At 55.4% G+C, this 19,923-nt stretch overlaps 1 protein-coding gene across 1 annotated transcript; it reads right to left on the reverse strand.

The window, feature by feature from the left end:
* Positions 1-290: 290 nt before the first annotated feature.
* On the reverse strand, positions 291-18,004 carry TIMM44 (translocase of inner mitochondrial membrane 44). Its single transcript, XM_015122713.3, has 13 exons — positions 17,941-18,004; positions 15,320-15,415; positions 11,811-11,981; positions 8,828-8,908; positions 7,957-8,106; positions 7,731-7,870; positions 7,353-7,438; positions 6,712-6,804; positions 6,501-6,625; positions 5,029-5,079; positions 1,611-1,700; positions 1,245-1,355; positions 291-875 (listed from the first exon to the last, which is right to left on the reverse strand). The coding sequence occupies exons 1-13, from the start codon at positions 17,986-17,988 to the stop codon at positions 756-758; spliced, it is 1,362 nt and encodes a 453-aa protein (XP_014978199.1). The 5' UTR covers positions 17,989-18,004; the 3' UTR covers positions 291-755.
* Between the last annotated feature and the right edge of the window lie 1,919 nt (positions 18,005-19,923).

Raw genomic sequence — 19,923 nt, forward strand, 5'->3', positions numbered from 1 at the left:
GACCTCAGTGTCCCTAAAACACTCATATGGGCACTCAAGCTCCCCTGGCCCTGGGGACCTCAATCCTCAAGAGAGCCCAGGCAGGTCACTGGGATGAGTAAGTCCCCCTAGTTTTGTCTGTCACGGGCCTTGTCTTCCAACCCAGGGTCCAGCCCTGGGCAAGGCGTCCACCCACTGCGGCTGCAGTTCCTCGCTCGACCTTGACCGCCTCCCAGAGCAGCCGCCCGCTCCCACCCCCACCCTCGCCCCGGCCACTCCCGCGCCAGAGAAGACACTTCAGACTCCGGAGCTGCTCTTCTGCAATTCGGTTTTATTCTTTCCAAATCTCGGGCTTACGCACAGAATGGAAGAGCACTGTTAAAATAAAAAATGGACCTAAAGTGGCTTAGCTGACGTGGCCAGCGGGCCACTGAGCAGTAGGTCCCGGGTCCCACCCTGCTGTGGAGGGAGTCCGTGGGCCCTGGGGCCTCTTGGCACTGGGTGGCCTGTGTGTACCCCAGGTGACCAGGCACCGGGACCCCTGCAGGGCAGAGCAACAGGGCAGGGGCCGGCCCTGGGGGGAGTGTCTCCAGCTGCCAGGCACCTGCAGCAGCCCGTTGTCCCCTCCCCGGCCAGCTGGTCTTGCAGCTCTTCTGGCAGAGCTGGGGGCAGAGCCCGCAGTCTTGTTCCCAGAGGTCTGGAGTTGCTGCAGGGGGTGTCGTGGTGCCTCTGTGCCTGATGACCCAGCCTGGGGCTCCCTGGCTGTGGCACCGCACTCAGAGGATCTGCTCGGTGCTGGAGGCTGAGATGTCCAGGAGCCGCCAGGCGGCGTAGGGGTTGAGCTCGTCCTGGTCTCGGCAGAGCGCCCACACGTACAGCATCCGCAGCACCTTGTCCTGCAGGGTGGGGTGGGAAGGGTGCCGTTGAGAGGGGTGAGACAACCCAGGCGGCTCTGGGAGGGGCCAGGCTCTGTGGGGCAGGAGCCACCGGCAACCTCCCCGGGGGGCTGGGAGCAGAGGCCAGCACAATTGCCTAGACTCAGGAACCACTCAGGCCTCAGTAAAAAAAAAAAAAAAAAAAAAAAAAAGACAGGTCTGCTGGTCTCCAACCTCCCTCAACCCCAAACTCTGGCCCAGGAGTTTCTCCGCATCCCCACCCAGTCCCAGGGCTTCGGGGCTCTGAGCCGGGGTCCCTGCCGGATGGCCACACACAGATCTTGGGGACAGGCGGTGCCGTCTGCCCGCCCCGTCCCGCTCTGCACTCACCGGGTCGCCCTCCACCACCTCGCCTTTAGGGTTCCGGACCACCACCACCAGCTGCGCCTGGAAAGTGATGATGAGCACCGGCCCCGGCTCCATCATCTTGCCCATGGCCAGCTGCAGAGGGGCCGAGAGGTGGGCCTCAGAGGACGGCCCTGCTGGGAGAAGGCTCCAGCACCAGGCCCTCCCCGTGGGCCCTGCCTCTCAGACCAGGCCCAGGCCTCCCTTGAGACCCTCCCCTGGGACAAGCCCAAGACCTCTCGGATCAGCACGTGGCCCCCAGCCCCTGGCAAGGCCACCTCCTGGGCCCTGTCTGGGCCATAGTTCCTACCCCCGATGGTGGCCCGGGCCCCTACTGAGAGAGGTGCTTACGTCAATGTTGTCAATGTCTAGGATGCGAGAATGGAACTGGAGACCCAGCGCCTTGGCCTGCTGGATGGGGTAGGCCAGCTGGCTGTAAGTCTGCAATGAGAGGCCGACACGTCTGCGTGATGCCGCCAGGACAGGCGCCACGCCACACAGAGCCGCTGCCCACATGCCCTGGCGCCCTGCCGCCAGCCAGCAATGGCAGAGGCCAAGAACCCAAGTCCAAGTGGGAAGGCAGGTGCCACCCACTTACTGGCCCAGATCACACATTTCCCTCTCCTGGGAACCACACTCTATCCAGATGACCCAATGAAAACAGGATTAATCAGCAAAGTGGGTGATTCTCTTGGAACAAAATCCCAAATCCACTCCCAGAGCTAAGCTGGCGGCCCCTTGGCTGATCTTTAATACTTCCATATTCACCACACTCTGAATCTTGGCCTGAGATCAAACGCCTCTTCTAGGATCTGTCCTCAGCCCGAGGCTGCCTCTGTCACTGACCAGCCCCCAGTGTCACCCTCAACCCCCTTGCGCCTGTGCCAGGCACAGGAAGCAGCTCCCAAGACACGTTTTCACTGGAGGTTTCTCTGGGCTTGGCATGAAACCATGAGATGTTCCGATAGCATCTACTTTTTATGGAAATGACTGATCCGCGGAGGGGAGGAAAAAAAAAACCCAGAGCCAATCCTACTTGTTCGGTTTCTTAAAGGTGACATTTTAAAAACACTTCTGTGGATGTGGCTGGAGCTTCAGCTGTTTCCAGGGCACCAGCAGCTCCCCGGCAAAGCGAGCCAGCTGTGGCGCAATGGTCCCAAGGTAAAAACAAAACAAAAAACCAAAAAAAAAAAACAAAAAACACCAAAACAAAAAAAAACGCCAAAAAAAAAAAAAATCTACATCGCAACTCATAAATGCCTGCTGGATTAGTCACCATGCAGGGGAGTATTGAAAAAGAAAACCTGACATCTTCTCCTCTGCTTTTCCCAAGTTGTTTATGAGCTGGGTGCAGAATAGAATCAGCCAAGAAAGATTCTGGATCGCTGAATACGAAGCAGCCGGGGAAAGAAACACATAGGTCGGGGAGCGAATAGGGTGAGATGAGGTGGCCTGAGGAGACGGAAGCTGGGAGCCCCACGGGGATGGACTGGGGCAGGGATAGGGAGGCTGCCAGGGATGGGGCAGACAGCTGGACCGGACCCCAGGTACGCGGTGCTGCTGGTGGCCCCCGAACCCCAAGCTTTGACTCCGAGAAGCAATTGGGGCCTCATCAGGACACACAGCTCCTTCCTGTGTGGGAAGACCATCGATGTTTTGTTTGGATCTATGTTTCAGGATCGTGTCGTGAGGGCAGCTAATGGGTCCGGGAAACTCGGCATGCCCTGGAGGCTCCCCAGGGCCTGGGGCGGGGCACCCAGTGCCATAACCTCACCTGCGCCCCCATAGGTGGCGGCCCCGGGTCACCGATGAAAGCTTCCCCCACCCTTCCAGGGGCTGTTTGGTTACCAGGGTTACCTCTGCGGGTTCCCTCTGGCCCGAGGCCAGCACTGCCCTGGTTTCTGTGATCACACTTCATTCTCACGACTCCTGGGAGGTGAGCACAGTACTCTGCTCTGGCCTGGGAAGTGGGGTGGGTGACGCCTTCAAACCCCACTTGGCTCCCAGCCCCCACAGTCATGTGGGAGACCCACACTCTCCCTGACCCCCTGCCCCAGCATGCACCCCAGGCCACTGCAGCCATCAGAAACAGGGCAGTCAGGCCCCTGAAGACCTCATTTTGCTTCACGGCTGCAATCGCCTCTCCTGGGACTCTCTTTCACTAAAATTATTATTTCCTTTGTATTTTTTTTTCCAGACAGTCTCGCTCTGTCACCCAGGCTGGAGTGCAGTGGCGCAATCTCGGCTCACTGCAACCTCTGCCTCCTGGGTTCAAGCAGTTCTCCTGCCTCAGCCTCCTGAGTAGCTGGGACTACAGGTGTCCAACACCAGGCCTGGCTAATTTTTGTATTTTTAGTAGAGATGGGGTTTCACCATGTGGGCCAGACTGGTCTGGAACTCCTGACCTCAGGCAATATGCCCACCTCAGCCTCCCAAAGTGCTGGGACTACAGGCGTGAGCCAACACGCCCGGCCTATCATTTCCTTAGTGACAGTATCTTGCTCTGTCGCCCAGGCTGGAGTGCTGTGGTGCGATGACTCACTGCAGCCTTGACCTCCTGGGCTCAAGTGATCCTCCCACCTCAGCCTCTCTAATAGATGGGACAACAGGTGCCTGCCACCACGCTTGGCTCATTTTTTTCTTTTTTGGAGACAGAATCTTGCTCTGTTGCCCAGGCTAAAGTACAGTGGCACGACCTTGGCTCACTGCAACCTCCGCCTCCTGGATTTAAGCAATTCTACTGCCTCAGCCTCCCCAGTAGCTGGGATTACAGACGTGCACCAGCATGCCTGGCTAATTTTTTATTTTAGTAGAGATGGGGTTTCACCATGTTGCCCAGGCTGGTCTCGAACTCCTGACCTCAAGTGATCCGCCTGCCTCAGCCTCCCAAAGTGCTGGGATTACAGGCGTGAGTTGCTGTGCCTGGCCACTTGGCTCATTTAAAATTTTTTTTTGTAGGCCGGGCGCGGTGGCTCAAGCCTGTAATCCCAACACTTTGGGAGGCTGAGGCGGGCGGATCACGAGGTCAGGAGATCGAGACCATCCTGGCTAACACAATGAAACCCCGTCTCCACTAAAAATACAAAAAAATTAGCCAGGCGTGGTGGCGGCGCCTGTAGTCCCAGCTACTCGGGAGGCTGAGGCAGGAGAATGGCGGGAACCCGGGAGGCGGAGCTTGCAGTGAGCCGAGATCACGCCACTGCACTCCAGCCTGGGCAACAGAGCAGACTCCGCCTCAAAAAAAAAAAAAAAAAAAAAAAAAAAACTTTAAAATTTTTTTTGTAGAGACGACATCTTGCTGTTTCCCAGGCTAGTCTTGAATGCCTGGGCTCAAACACCTTGGGCTGCTGGGATTGAAGGCATGGGGTGGCCCAGACCTAACCAAAATTATTTTAAGATTGGAGGAAAAAAAAAGGCCCAGTAAAATTGGCGGCTTTGTGATCTTTCACAGGCCCAGGGGACACCCCCAGCCAGCCATCTCTTAGACACCAGCCCAGAGAAGGATTCTCCCTAACCGAGTTTACAGTCTGGGAGCAAAGGACTGGCGGGTGACCCGGTGTCCAGCCTGAGAGCCCAGATGTGTAACACGCTGAGGAATGGAAGGTCGGGGCGGGCGGTGTCAGGCTCTCGGAGGGTGAGACGTGAGGATCCCCCCACCAGGAGCCCAGGTCCTGCCTGTCGGGAGCTACCCTAACGGAGCCACCGAAATGGAACTTCTCCATGGTGATTTTTTAGGCCTTAAAAAAAAAAAAAAAAAGGAAGTACTCACAGCTTCATAGCACCAGTCTTTGAGAATGTCAAGCTCTCCAGAAATCATGGCCTAAAAAGGAAGGGGAAAATAAGCACCAGAACAAGAGTGGGCTTTTCAGGCGGCAGGCGAGGTCCTAGGAACATTCTCCAGTGGTGCGGGGGGTTTCCTTGGACACCCCCAGCTGCCACCTGTGGGGCACAGGTGAAGCTATGGCACTGGGTGTCCCTCCCCAGGCCCGTCCCTGCTGGTGTGAGTGCCTGGCTCTGGCCTGGGCACAGGCGGAGGGCAGCCTGCGGATGACCACCCAGGAGGCACCCGGGGGGGACCCCATGGAACCGGGGGTCTGGCTGGGGACCCAGCTTTCAGCCTGGTCAGGAATCCGAGCCAGGGAGATGAGGACCCACACTCCGGTTCCCGCAGTGAGCCCATGTCCTCTGTCCCCCGCGGGACCACGTTTCGGACTGCAAGGCCCACCATGGGACCGGCTGCCTCCTAACGGCTGGGGGCAGCGAGAGGAAGGGTGGGCTGCAGGGGGCGGGACTGGGCTGGGAGCGGCTTCCACAGCATCCCAGAGCCTGGGCCGGATCCGATGCGGGGGAGGGAGGCGCCTGAAGCGGGGAGAAGAGCGGGAAGGCGCCGGATGCTGGTGTTGAAAACTGTGAGCGGCAGGGGGCGGGTGGCCAGAACACTCGGCTCCCACCACCCAGCCCGGAAGGCGCCGCGGTGCTCAGGCTGCTGTTCTGGGGCATGGCGCCCATCTGCACCGCCTCCCAGCCCTGCCTGAAGTGGCGGGAAGGATACGGGAAACTGGAGGAGGAAGGGGACGTTGGGCAGCGGCCAGCGGGGCCGAGGATGGAGAGTCCCATGAACGGCCTTCCAGAGGCCTGGCCCGACTGGGCCGAAGGTGTCCAGGCTCCTCCCGCATCCTGGGGGCTGCAGAGAGGCAGAGGCAGCAGGGAAGACAAGAGGCCGCCGACCTCAGGCAGAGGCTTGTAGGGGGCGGGCTGCAGCATGACCCTGAGCAAGATACCCTCATCTATAAGCCCAACGAGGCTCTGGCTGCCAGGGACGGCACCGTGAGGGAACCCCCTTGGCTGCAGGTCTGGGTCAGAGGTGGCCTGGGGCCAGCTCTGATGTCTGAGGACGGACGCCCACTTCTCCCAAGGGGCGAGGGGCTCCAGGCACCTGAAATAAACCCTAGACTCCAGCAGCTGCTCCCAGCAACCTCAAGGGAACAACAGCCTCAGGCAGGAGGAGTGAGGGAAACGGCACCTGGAGGCACTGGAGGTGCCAGGAAGGCCCAGGAAGGGCTTCGGGCATAGCTCTGGGGCAGCTGCAGCCAGGCAGGAGCCCCGTGTGCAACCAGCCTCCTCAGAAAACAGCCTCGGCAGCGGAGTTCCCTGGCAGCACCCAGGGTGCCGGCTGGGGCGGGGGAGGTGGTGGAGCCAGGACCTGCCACCTGGGAGGGTTCCTGGGGGCGCGGCACCCACCTCCAGGACATTGGGGATGATGTCGTTCTCGCACTGCTTCAGAAACCGGTCCTTGTCAAAGGCTGGGTCCACCCGGAGGATCTCTGTGAGCACCTCCGACATCTCTGTCTTGGAGAACAGGCCCCCTGCAGGGAGCGGAGCCGGGAGTTTAGGGAGGGCCAGGGACCCCACCCCACCACCAGCCTTCGGGGTCTGGGGATGACTCACTCACCCAGCAAGTCGGTGACCTTGTCCGTAAGGGCCCGGGATGCCCGGATGAACGCATTGTCGCTTTCATCATACTTCATCTTCATCTCGAAGAACCCTGTGGATGACAGGGCAGGTGCTGGAGAAGGGGCCCCTTCCAGAAACATGGCCCTCCCTCACAGCTTCCAGGGGCTCTCTGTGGCCCCTGCGGGATCCACCCTGACGGGTGGGGTCAGGGAGGGGACGGCTGTGGGCCTGCATCCTCATCTGTGCTTGGGGACCGCTGCCTGCCCACCTACCTGGCCAGGCGCAGAGGCACCTCAGCTGCGGCCCTAGCGGGGCTGTGTAAGTTATGGGCCGCCACCCTGCTGGCTGTTGCTTTCACTACAAAGGAAACACAGGCCTCTAGCAGTCCGCACAGGACAAGGGACAGGGGCCTGCGGCTCATTTCGGGGCCCTGACTGTGCTTATGAGGGAGCGCCTGGCTTCTGGCGGCAGAATGTACACCGCACCATCAGGTGACCGCAAAGAAGTGACCGGCCCACTCTGACCCTGGCCTCCTCCTCTGCAAAACGGGGCTCTGTCTTGTGCCCAATGCAGGATCACCCTGCGGTCCGCCGACTGCCCGGGACACGGTCACCTGCCCTCCGAGACACCCGCACTCACGGTTAAACACCACGTTGTTCTCCTTGAAGTCCTTCCACTGCTGGTACCACTTGGAGTCCTTGTGCAGCACGACCCCCAGGGCCTCCCTGGGGAAGAGAGTGGGCGCTGGGGTGAGCGGCGGCGCCGGGGCCACCCTGTGCCCTCCTGTGGCTGCAGGGAGGGGCAGCAGAGGACAGCAGGCAGCTGAGACCTCAAACCTAGGGGCTCTGAGGACCCCGCCCTTACCTCTCACCCTCAAATTCGAGGGAACCGGGAACCTTGGGCAAAAGGCAAACTCAAGAAACGGACCCAGGAGGGAACCATTGGTGGGCGCCCGAAATAGACAGCAGTGAAAGCTGCCCAAAATGGGGGCAGCGAGGGCCACAGGCTGGCACCTACTCATTTGGCTCAAACACTTTCTCCTCCTTGAACTTCTCTCCCGAAAACTCCGTTCTCTTCCGGAGTCGCTGCGGCCTCCGGTAGGGCCCGGTCTGCCCCAGGACGCTGTCGTCAATTTCCTTCTTCACCGACTCCACCCCCTGCGAGGGAGGCACAGCGGGGCTGGGCTGGGTGTCTGGGGTTCAGCCGCCCCAGGCTGCACGCCCTGGCCCAGGCCTGGGCTCACCTGGGAGAGGGCTCTGAAGGCCGCCGTCCTGCCCAGCTTCTCCCCACCTTTGGATACCGACTCGGCTGACTGCTTGGCTGTCTTGGCTGCTTCTTCCACACCCTCCTTGATTTTCCGGCCCAGATCACTTTTACTGACTTCATGAAGGCTCTACTGAGACAGACACAGAGAGGGGGCATTGGCACCGGCCCCGGGGGCAGGGGGTGGGCAGAAGGAATTAATTCCTGCCAGAGAGAAGGGCAGATCTGGCTCCCTGAGGCCGGCAGAGGCCTTCTGTGCTCCTGTGGTGCGGGGAACCCCCAGAGCCGTGAGAACACCGCCATGGCTTCCGGGTGCTGGCCCCTGGGCTCTGACTGAGACGCTGGGTCAACTGGCCCCTCTCCAAAATGGGGAGGAGTCCTCTGGAGACCCGGGAACTGCGTGGCAGCAAGGATTCCCAAGGAGGGGATCCCAGGGAAAGAAGGGCGGGCAGGGCGCCCCATGCTGGACAAAGTTGGACAGAACAGGCAACAGAGGAGAGCCCGCAGCACCCCAGGAATCCTCGCTCCTGCCTCTACCCTCGGGAGGCGGTGGAAGCGGCACCTCCCCTCCTATTTTTAGGCAGGAAAAACATTTTCATGTTCTCCTCGAGTCCTGGCTAGTAGCACTTACTGCTGCCGACTTACTGGGTCAACTGTCATGCAAGGTTCCCAGTCTGACCTCACCCTGCGTGTGCCCAGAACTCCTGAAACCTTCACGAGGGTGGCAGCACACCCCATGCCACCCACTGCTGCCAAGCCGCCCCCACCCAGGATCCCACTCTTCCTCCAGCCTCCAGCGGCCGGGGGACTTTGATGGCCCCAGCAGCTCCAGGCAGGCATGGCACTGTTACCTCCTTCACGGTGCCCGTCAGCTCCCCAAGCTTCTTCCGCAGCACCTCGCTCGTCCGCATGGTTTCTGACTCGATGGTTTTCTAGGTAAAGAGCATTGTGTCCTTTTTTTTTTTTTTTTTGAGACGACGTATCACTCCGTTGCCCAGACTAGAGTGCAGTGGCATGACCTCATCTCACTGCAACCTCCTCCACCCAGGTTCAAGTGATTTTCCTGCCCTACCTTCCCAAGTAGCTGGGATTACAGGGCCTGCCACCATGCCTGGCTAATTTTTGTATTTTCAGTAGACAGGGTTTTACTACGTTGGCCAGGCTGGTCTCAAATTTCTAACCTCAAGTGATCCACCTGCCTTGGCCTCCCAAAGTGCTGGGATTACAGCCGTGAGCCACTGTGCCTGGCCAAGCATTGTGTCTTTAAGTCTGTGTGTTCTGACACGGCAGTGACATTTCTCTTATAGCCAAAGGTCCAAGAGGCATTTTCTCAGCAGCCCCTCCGTCCCCGCACCTGCCAGCACGCGCTGCCTCCAGGGCCCCCGGCTGCCCATATGGCTTGGATTGAGGGTCTCTGCAATGGTAAGCTCCGTGCCCAGAGGCCGGCAGACTCGGGCCCCTGCTTGGCAGCTACCACCTGAGAACAGGAGGCCCAGCCTTCGCCTTTCACTCAGTGGTAGGAGGTGGCCTTGCTTGTCATCACCGTGCCCCTCATCCAGCCTCCAGCCACCACAGCTTGGTCTTACGTCTCCCGCCCCATCCATCCCACTCCAAACTCAGCCTGCTCTGTCTTCAGATGACCCCTGCATTCATGATAAAGAAGGGCTGGGCATGTGAGCTGTAGTCCCAGCTCTTTGGGAAGCTGAGATGGGAGGATCACTTGAGCCCAGGAGTTCGAGACCAGCACAGGCAACATGGAGAGACCCTGTCTCTAGAAACATAAAAAAATTAGCCAGATGTGGTATCCCATGCCTTTAGTCACAGCTACTCAGGAGGCTGAGGTGGGAGAATCACCTGAACATGGGAAGGTCAGGACTGCAGTAAGCTGTGATCACACCACTGCACTCCAGCCAGGGTGACAGAGCAAGACCCTGTCTCAAAAAACCAAACTAGGCTGGGCACGGTGGTTCATGCCTGTAATCCCAGCACTCTGGGAGGCCAAGGTGGATGAATCACCTGAGGTCAGGAGTTCAACACCAGCCTGGCCAACGTGATGAAACCCCATGTCTACTAAAAACACAAAAATTAGCCGGGCGTGGTGGCACACGCCTCTAATCCCAGCTACTCGAGAGGCTGAGGCAGGAGAATCGCTTGAACCCAGGGAGGCAGAGGTTGCAGTGAACTGAGACCGAACCACTGCACTCCAGCCTGGGTGACAGAGCGGAACTCCATCTCAAAAGAGAAAAACAAAAAACAAACAAAAAAAACCACAAACTAAACCAAACCAAACCAAATTCCACGGGTCCCGTGGCAGGTGCATCTCCGAGGCTCAGCGCTCACTGCTAAGATGGGACACGGTACCCGCCTCGCAGGGCCCTTACAAATAAAGGAACGCAGAGCCATTCCCAGAAGCCAGGGCTTGGCAGCTGCTCAAGAAGAGAAGTCACAATTAATAATCACAGGCTGGGAGCAGTGGCTCACGCCCGTAATCCCAGCACTTTGGGAACCTGAGACGGGCAGATCACTTGAGGCCAGGAGTTTGAGACCAGCCTGGCCAACATGGTGAAGAAATCCCATCTCTACAAAAAGAAATACAGGGCTGGGCGCGGTGGCTCACGCCTGTAATCTCAACACTCTGGGAGGCCAAGGCAGGTGGATCATTTGAGGTCAGGAGTTCAAGGCCAGCCTGGCCAACATGGTGAAACACTAAAAATACAAAAATTAGCTGGGTGGTAGTGGTACGTGCCTGTAATCCTAGCTACGCAGGAGGCTGAGGCAGGAGAATTGCTTGAGCCTAGGAGGCAGAGGTTGTGGTGAGCCAAATCGTACCACTGCACTCCAGCCTGGGCAACAGAGTAAGACTGTCTCAAAAAACAACAACAACAAAAAATCAGCTCGGTGTGGTGGCGGGCGCCTGTAATCCCAGCTACCTGGGAGGCTGAGGCAGGAGAATCATCTGAACCCAGGAGCCAGAGGTTGAAGTGAGCCAAGATGGCGCCACTGCACTCCAGCCTGGGTGACACAGCAAGACTCCATCTCATAAAACAAAACAAAACGAAATAAAATAAAATAAAATAAAACAAAATAAAATAAAATAAAATACCAGCGCCATCACCCAGTTTCCACCCGGCTCCACTCAGAGGGCTACAGCTGGGAGCTCTCGGGAGTGCTGCAGCCCAAAGCTGGTGTGCATGAAGTGCCTGGGGGCCTGTGAAGATGCAGGTGCTGGCCTGGCAGTTTAGGAGGGTGTGAGCCTCTGCACTGCTCATCCCCTCCCAGGAGCAGCCACTGCTGCTGGTCTGGGGACCATGCTTCAAGCTGTACAGAACGCTGCATGGTCGCATGGCAGAACCCAGAGGCCTGGAGACCCGCTCCTGTCCCCTGGCTCCCTCTTACTAGTGCATCAGAGCAGTGACCTCACTTCCTCACAAGCCACCCTGTCCCCAGCCGTCCAGCTCTGAGCTCCTCTGGCTGTCCCTGGCCTGGAGAAACCCTGGCCCTGGAAACAAACATGTCAACCAAGAAAGGTAAGAAGCAAAGGGGCCTAATGTGGTGGCTCACACCTGTCATCCTAGCACTTTGGAAGGCTTAGGAGGGCGGATCACTTGAGGTCAGGAGTTCGAGACCAGCCTGGCCAACATGGTGAAACCCCGTCTCTACTAAAAATACAAAAATTAGCCGGGCGTGGTGGTGCATGCCTGTAAGCCCAGCTATTTAGGAAGCTGAAGCAGGGAAATCACTTGAACCTGGGAGGCGTAGGTTGCAGTGAGCCAAGATCGCCCCACTACACTCCAGCCTAGGTTGGGGGAAAAAAAAAGCAGCAAAGAAACTCACGTATTTCCTTCTGGCCTCCTGGAGCACGTCTGATTCTTCTAGCCTTCTGGCCTCGTCACGGAATTTTTTAATACTTTCTTTCATTTCTTTGTTTTTGGCTAATTCTTGTTTGACATTATCTAGCAAGCCGGACAGAAAGCCTTTTCTGTTTCCAGAAGAATATGATTTGGACTAGAAAGAATGTACAAGAAAAAAAATTTAAAGAACATACTAGAAGAACATACAATGAACTGCCCCACAGAGGGACTCTGAGGGATTTTTCTAGATGTTCTCTTTTCTGTTGATATACATTTAATGATGATTAGCTATCTCTTTTATAATAATAATAAAAGACAAAGAAACAGCAGGTGATAAAAGGGTGGTGTATCCAGACAATAGAATATTATTCAGTGCTGAAAAAAAAATGAGCTCTCAGCCAGGTGCAGTGACTCACACCTGTGATACCAGCACTTTAGGAGGCTGAAGAGGGAGGATTGCTTGAGGCCATGAGTTTGAGACTAACCTAGGCAACAGAACACCCTATTTAAAAAACAGGCTGGGCGCGATGGTTCACGCCTGTAATCCCAGTACTTTAGGAGGCTGAGGTGGGCAGATTACCTGAGGTAAGGAGTTTGAGACCAGCCTGGCCAAAATGGTAAAACCTCATCTCTACTAAAAATGCAAAAGTTAGCCGGGCATGGTGGTGTGTGCCTTTAGTCCCAGCTACTCAGAAGGCTGAGGCACGAGAATCGCTTGAACCCGGGAGGAAGAGGCTGTAGTGAGCCAAGATTATGCCACTACACTCCAGTCTGGGTGACAGAGCGAGACTCCATCTCAAATAAAATAAAATAAAATAATTTTTAAAAAAGACTGGGCCCGGTGGCTCATGCCTGTAATCCCAGCACTTTGGGAGGCCGAGGTGGGGGGATCACGAGATCAGAAGATTGAGACCATCCTGGCTAAGATGGTGAAACCCCATCTCTACTAAAAACACAAAAAATTAGCCGGGTGTGGTGGCGGGCACCTGTAGTCCCAGCTACTTGGGAGGCTGAGGCAGGAGAATGGCGTGAACCCAGGAGGTGGAGCCTGCAGTGAGCCAAGATGGTGCCACTGCACTCCAGCCTGGGGGACAGAGCGAGACTCCATCTCAAAAATATATAATAATAATAATAATAATAATAATAATAATAATAATAATAATAAAAACAAGAAATATGCTCTCAAGCTGTGAAAAGACATAGAAGAACCTTAAATGCATATCACAGTAAGTGAAAGAAGCTAATCTGAAAAGGCTACATACTGTCTGATTCCAACTATAGAACATTCTGGAAAAGGCAAAACTCTGGAGACAGTAAAAGATCAGTGGTTGCCAGGGGTTGGCAGGGAGAGGCTGAGATGAGTGGGGGGAACACAGAAAAATTTTAGGGCAGTGAAACGACTATTATGATACTGTAATCATGGCCACACAGAGAACCTACACCATCAAGAGGGAACCAGAAGGTAAACTATGCGTTTGTTAATAATAATGTATCAACATCCAGTCAATTGTAACAGATGCGCCACACTAATGCAGGAGGTGAAGAATAGAAAACTGTGTGCTGGATGGGAGAGGAGGGGCATGGCAACTCTTTGGACATTCTGTTCGATTTTTCTGTAAACCTAAAACTGCTCAAAAAGATAAAGCCTTGTAAAAGCAAATCAAGGCTGGGTGCGGTGACTCACGCCTGTTATCTCAGCACTTTGGGAGGCCAAGGTGGGCGAATCACTTAAGGTCAGGAGTTCCAGACCAGCCTAACCAACACAGGGAAACCCCGTTTCTACTAAAAATACAAAAATTAGCTTGGTGTGGTAGTGGGTGCCTGTAATCCCAGCTACTCGGGAGGCTGAGGCAGGAGAACTGCTTGAACATGGGAGGCGGAGGCTGCAGTGAGCCAAGATCACGCCACTGTACTCCAGCCTGGGCGATGGAATGAGACTCCATCTCAAAAAAAAAAAAAAAAAAAAGGCAGGCTGGGCACAGTATTTCACGCCTGTAATCCCAGCACTTTGGGAGGCCCAGGTGGGCGGATCACTTGAGGCCAAGAGTCCAAGACAAGCCTGGCCAACATGGTGAACCCTTGTCTCTACTAAAAATACAAAAATTAGCCAGGTGTGGTGGTGAGTGCCTGTAGTCCCAGCTACTGAGGAGGCGGAGGCAGGAGAATTGCTTGAACCTGGGGGTGGAGGTTGCAGTGAGCCGAGATCTTGCCACTGTACTCCAGCCTGGACGACAGAGTGAGGCTCTGTTTCAAAAAACAAAACAAAACAAAACAAAACAGAGAAACAGTTTAATGAATGATCATACGATAATCAAATCGGGGAAGTGGCCACCTGTGGTCAACGTTTCCACAGCTGTGTTGGGTATACCAGCTCCAAGCCAGGGATCCCCTCCCTGGCTCCTGTCAAGCTACAAGAGAAAGCCGCATCCAGCCTGGTGCTCAGGTGTGGAGTCACACAGCTGTGGTTCCAGCTACTCAGGAGGCTGAGGTGGGAGGATCACTTAGGCCCAGGAGTTCAAGGCTGCAGTGAGCCGTGATAGTGCCACTGCACTCCAGCCTGGGCCACAGAGTGAGACCCTGTCTTTTAAAAAAAAAAAAAAAGCCCAGTGCTGCTCCCCAGGACAGGTGGCCAGGCCTCCTGTCAGCAGGCTGCAGTCCCATTCAGATGCCACCCTGGCTAGCCTTTTTCCAGGGGAAGCCCAAGTTCTAAGTAAGACCATCCAGGATCACACAACCTTATGGCAGCCCTACCAGAGACTCTTGGGCTACAAACCATGGGAGTGTGTGTGTGTGGCGGGGGACTGGACAAGTAAGGGAAGAGTCACAGGTCCTGTCCCACACCCACGATGGCCCCAGGACGGGACTGGAGAGGTAGGTAGCTGCCTGCGAAGAGGCAGCTGAGCTGAGGCTCTGGGCGCGCAGAGAGAGACAGAGAGAGAGAGAGAGAGAGAGAGAGAGAGAGAGAGAGAGAGAATGTGTGCGCTGCCCAAATGTACCGATCTGGGGAAGGGAGTCAGGTTTTGGGCTTCTGTCCTCATGATGCTGAGACACCAACAGAAGCACAGTTGAAGAGGAGTGACCAGGATAAACTGAGTTCTGGGTGTGACGAGGTGACTGTACCAATGATCAAAGGGCTATCTTCCAGGAAAGGAAATAGCCATGCTTGGTGAGGCACCCACTGGCAGAGGTCACAGGGAAGCAGAATTCAGTTCAATACAAGGGTCTCCTCCAAGCATTACAGCCAACACAACGGGCTATTCTGACAGCACCTTATCCCCTCATGACATCAAGCAAGAGGCAGGTCAAGTGTTTCTGCGACCGAGAAGGCCAGGCACGCTGGGATCTGTCATTCAGAAGGCCCCAGACACACAAGGCCCACCACTGAGATGGTGTGAGCCACCTCCACCGCCCCACAACCTCCCTCCTGCCAATGGGATCGGAATTTTCAGGCCTCCCCTGTGTCTGCTGGCCTGAGCATCCTGAGTCACTTACCAGTGGCAGCTCTCCGCCCGGCCGGCGCATCTGATAGGTCGACCCGTGGAGTAGGTTGTGGCTGGAAAGGAATTGGATTCCACTGCCGAGGCATCTCTAATGGGGGGAAGAGACGAGAAACATCCATTCTAACAAGAGGCTGACCAAGAAGTAAGCAGACCACACACAAAACAGCAGGGGTCGCCTGCGACTCACTGGCCAATTTTTTTTTTTTTTTTTTTTTTGAGACAGAGTCTCAGTCTGTTGCCCAAGCTGGAGTGCAGTGATATGATCTCGGCTCACTGCAACCTCTATCTCCCGGGTTTGAGCGATTCTCCTGCCTCAGTCTCCTGAGTAGCTGGAATTACAGGTATGCACCATCACACATGGCTAATATTTGTATTTTTAGGAGAGAAGGGTTTTTGCCATGTTGGCCAGGCTGGTCTCGAACTCCTGACCTCAAGTGATCCACCCCCTCCTCCAGTCTTCCAAAGTGCTGGGATTACAGGCATGAGCCACTGCACCTGGCCTCATTGGCCAATTTTTATCTTATGCCTGATGCGTGCCAGGCACTCTGTAATCTTCCCAAAGTCTGAGAAGCAAGTAGAAGCTGGTGGAAAGAGAAAATGCTGTGTGTGTACCTCCAGGGCCTATATCTATCCTCGTGCCCCTGAAACTGGGGGAAAATAGACAGGTCCCAGGAAATGCCAACCCATGGTGGGGAAGAAGGCTAAATGTACCAGTACAATTTAATTTCTTAGTCTGAAAGTAGGCACTCTAAGCTTCTATGCTAGTGGCAAGCAGTCTTCTCTTGTGAGCCCACCCCATCTCTGCCAGCCTCCAAAGATGAGAGAACTGGATTTTCAGACACAAACATCGATAATGTCCCCAGGGACAACTCTGGAATAAACCTACAATGTCCCCCTCAAGGGTTGGGCTATAAACAGAGTAATTTAGGGGAGTCACTCTGGGCAAAGACTTGGCTGACCTCATGTAAAAGGCACTTGCTGGCCGAGTGTGGTGGCTCACGCCTGTGACCCCAACACGTTGGGAGGCTGAGGCGGGTGGATCACCCAGCCAGGAGTTCGAGATCAGCCTGGCCAACATGGTGAAATCCCGTCTCTACCAAAAATACAAAAATTTGCCGGGCGTGGTGGCACACACCTGTAGTCTCAGCTACTTGGGAGGCTGAGGCAGGAGTATTGCTTAAACCCGGGAGGCAGAGGGTGCAGTGAGCCGAGATCATGCCACTGCACTCCAGCCTGGGCGACAGATCTAGACTCTGTCTCAGAAAAAAAAAATCAAATAAAAGTAAAAGGCACTTTATTCTCCTACCAAATGATGAACTTTAAGTTCTGTGCAGGCACTGAGCTGGTGGCTCATGCCTGTAATCCCGATACTTTGGGAGGCTGAGGCGGGAGGATCATTTGAGCTCAGGAGTTTGAGACCAGCCTGGGCAACATAGCAAGACCCTGCCTCCACAAAAAACTGGGGGTTAAAAAAAAGCTCTGTGAAGGTCCTGTTCAACTCGGCACCTGAACCTGGCGTGTTGATGTCAAAAGACCACATACAACTTCTCCACCATTTCCACATTTCCTGGGCCGTTTTTCTCTCTGTTCTCTGCCTCCTACCTCTGAGAACCCCATGGAACATCCCAAACTTACACAGGTGCCTACCATCTCCTGCATTTACTTGAGGATAACTTTTTTTTTTTTTTTTTTTGAGACGGAGTCTCCCTCTGTCACCCAGGCTGGAGTAAAGTGGGATGATCTTGGCTCACTGAAACCTCCGCCTCCCGGGTTCAAGCGATTCTCCTGCCTCAGCCTCCCGAGTAGCTGGGATTACAGGCATGCACCACCACGCCCGGCTAATTTTGTATTTTCAGTAGAGATGGGGTTTTAGTAGAGACAGGATTTCACCATGCTGGCCAGTTGATCTCGAACTCCTGACCTCAGGTGATCCACCTGAGGCTGAGGCAGGAGAATCGCTTGAATCCGGGAGGCAGAAGTTGCAGTGAGCCGAGATCGCGCCATTGCACTCCAGACTGGGCGACAAGAGCGAAACTCCGTCTCAAAAAAAATAAACAAATAAAAAGAAGAAGAAAAAACGAAGAGCACGAGCAATTTGAAGTACTACTTTCTGAGTGCGCCTTACATGTCTTGACTCCCACTGCCCTGTGGACCTAAGAGCCTGCCAGGGCGTGAACCACCTCTCGCACGTCCACAATGAACGTTAGAAGAAACGAGACAAGAAATGCTCTCGGTAGCGGACCTGGCAGTTAACCGAGAGCTGTGAAGTTCACGTTTTTTTGCCTTCCCCTCTACTTTTTTCCACCAGACGCCGCCGCCCTGGCGACCATTCACTCTCCTGTACACGTGGAGTCTGATCAGAGGGCGAAGGGTGATCAGCTCCCTCCCAGGCTCCGCGCATCGCCGCCCCCTGCCCGGTAAGCTCTGTCCCCGGCCTCAGGCCACGCTCTGTGCCCCCTGTCCTGGCCTCTGCTGACCCAACGATCCAACCCCAAGCTCTCTACGGAGCCCAAGCAAGGGTCGCGAGGGCCAAGGGCCTGAGAAGAAAGCCTTGGTGGCCGAAGGCCCAGAAGACCTCTAAGCCCGCCCTGCTAGCACTGCACCGCCGCTCACCCGTGGACAGCGGCACCAGCCACTCCGCAGCGCCGCCGCCGCCGCCATGTTGGAGAACCGTGTGACCTTCTCGCGGCGCGGCCCGGTTGCGTCATCCGCCGCTTCAGCCTAGAGCGGCGCAAAACTGAGACACGCCGGTCTGGGAGCGGGGTTTCGGGGAGGGAGAGCCCTGCGATTGGGTCCGTCATAGGGGCGGGACATTAAAAGGGTAGGTAATTCCTAGAGAGCTTGGCCTCTGATAGGGCAGTGTTTTGGAAGGACGGGGCCTGTGACTGGCTGTGGGCCGGGGGACGGGCCCTCCTGGGAGGGTCAGATCTGTGATTGGGCGCGACTACGAAGGGGCGGAGCCCAGGGGCGTGGATTCCGTCACCTGCGGTGATTCCGCTACAGAACGCGCCGGGCGCTGGTGGCAGGTGGTACAGGCTCGTGGATCCACCGACCACAAGAACGGATTCGATTGGATTCTGATTGACCGGCGGACCAGCTCGAGAGTAATTGTCTATGGCTGTCCCTGCAATGACTGACTGATTGACAATGACTGAGATACCAGCAAGTGAGTTGCTCCAGGAAAACGAAGGAGCCCACTCTTGTGCGGCGCTTTGGGAAGACGCCTGTTGGTTTTGACCCCGAATAAGAAGGGAAAGCTGAGAGTAGGCTGACTGTGGTCCAGTCCTACTTCGATTCAGTGTGAATTGACACTCTCTGACCCGAAGAAGCCCAGGCCTTTGTCATTTCAGCATCTCAGATGCTATTTTCCATTCGAAGAATGCCGCCACCAAGTGGCGGTATTTTAACATGGCCATGCAATCCGGTGATGAGGAGGGTTGGTCCCCTGGGAGAGTTAATGTATGTTGCTGCTGCTGTTTACCTTATTGGAGCCGTTTTTGTTTTTGTTTTTGTTTTAAGAACCAGAGCCTTGCTCTGTCACCCAGGCTAGAGTGCAGTGTCGTAATCTAACTCATGGCAGCCTCCAATTCCCAAGCTCAAGCGATCCTCCTGTCTCAGCCTCTGAGTCACTGGGATCACAGGCGTGAGCTACCCCGCCCAGTCCTTTTGCATTATTAACCTGTGATATGGGTTTATGGGACTTCATTCTTTCAAAGGGAGGCAGCTTGGCCCCGGAGGGCATGCATTCCTGGCTTCTGGGCTGGACAGACCTGTGTTCTCCATCTCAGGAGCTCCCCCTCAAGGTGGGAGTAAGAGATGAGGGTTTCCACTCTGGCTTTGTTGGAGATGTCGTGATGCCAAGAGGAGCAAACTAAGCAGTTGGTGTACACAGGTGTGTTGCTGAGAATAAGGTCTGGGCTAGAAATATGGATTCTTAGTTGTGGTTGAAAGTACGGAGTTCGGCCGGGCCCAGTGGCTCATGCCTATAATCCCAGCACTTTGGGACGCTGAGGCGGGAGGATCTCTTGAGCCCAAGAGTTTGAGACCAGCCTGGGCAACATAGTGAGACCTCATCTTTACAACAAATACAAAACATTAGCTTGGTGTGGTAGCACGTGCTTGTAGTCGCAGATACTCAGGAGGCTGAGATGGAAGGATCGCTGAGGCCCGGGAAATTAAGGCTGTAGTGAGCCGTGATTGTGCCACTACACTCCAGCCTAGGCAACAGAGAGAGACCCTGTGTCAAAAAAAAAAAAAAAAAAAAAAAAAAAAAAAGAAGGGAGGGAGGGAGGGAGACAGAGAGAGAGGAAGGCAGGCAGGGAGGGAGGAAGGAAAGAGGGGAGGGGAGCTACAGCATTGAACAGCCAGAGGCAGGGTGTCATATGAGCGTGTCAAAGACCCAGAGATAAAGTGGAGATAGAAGAGTCCTTTAATCCAGGATCCGCGTCTCAGTCCTATTATTCCCAGCAACTCAGGAGCCTGAGGCAGGAGCATCATTTGAGCCCAGGAGTTCCAGACCAGTCTGGGCAACATAACAAGACCCCGTCTCTACAAAAATAAAAAGTAAGCCAAGCATGGTGTCTCTCACCTGGAATC

This window comes from Macaca mulatta, chromosome 19 (genome assembly GCF_049350105.2).
Source record: "Macaca mulatta isolate MMU2019108-1 chromosome 19, T2T-MMU8v2.0, whole genome shotgun sequence".
NCBI lineage: Eukaryota > Metazoa > Chordata > Mammalia > Primates > Cercopithecidae > Macaca > Macaca mulatta.

What these genes read in the sequence shown, in the direction of transcription:
- TIMM44 (XM_015122713.3), bottom strand. Translation starts at nt 17,988, where the DNA reads ATGGCGGCGGCGGCGGCGCTGCGGAGTGGCTGGTGCCGCTGTCCACGG. An exon ending in TGACGGGCACCGTGAAGGAG is followed by an intron (nt 8,107 to 8,827) that starts GTAACAGTGCCA and finishes CTGTCTCAGTAG; the next exon opens with AGCCTTCATGAAGTCAGTAA. An exon ending in GAACAACGTGGTGTTTAACC is followed by an intron (nt 6,805 to 7,352) that starts GTGAGTGCGGGT and finishes TGTCATCCACAG; the next exon opens with GGTTCTTCGAGATGAAGATG.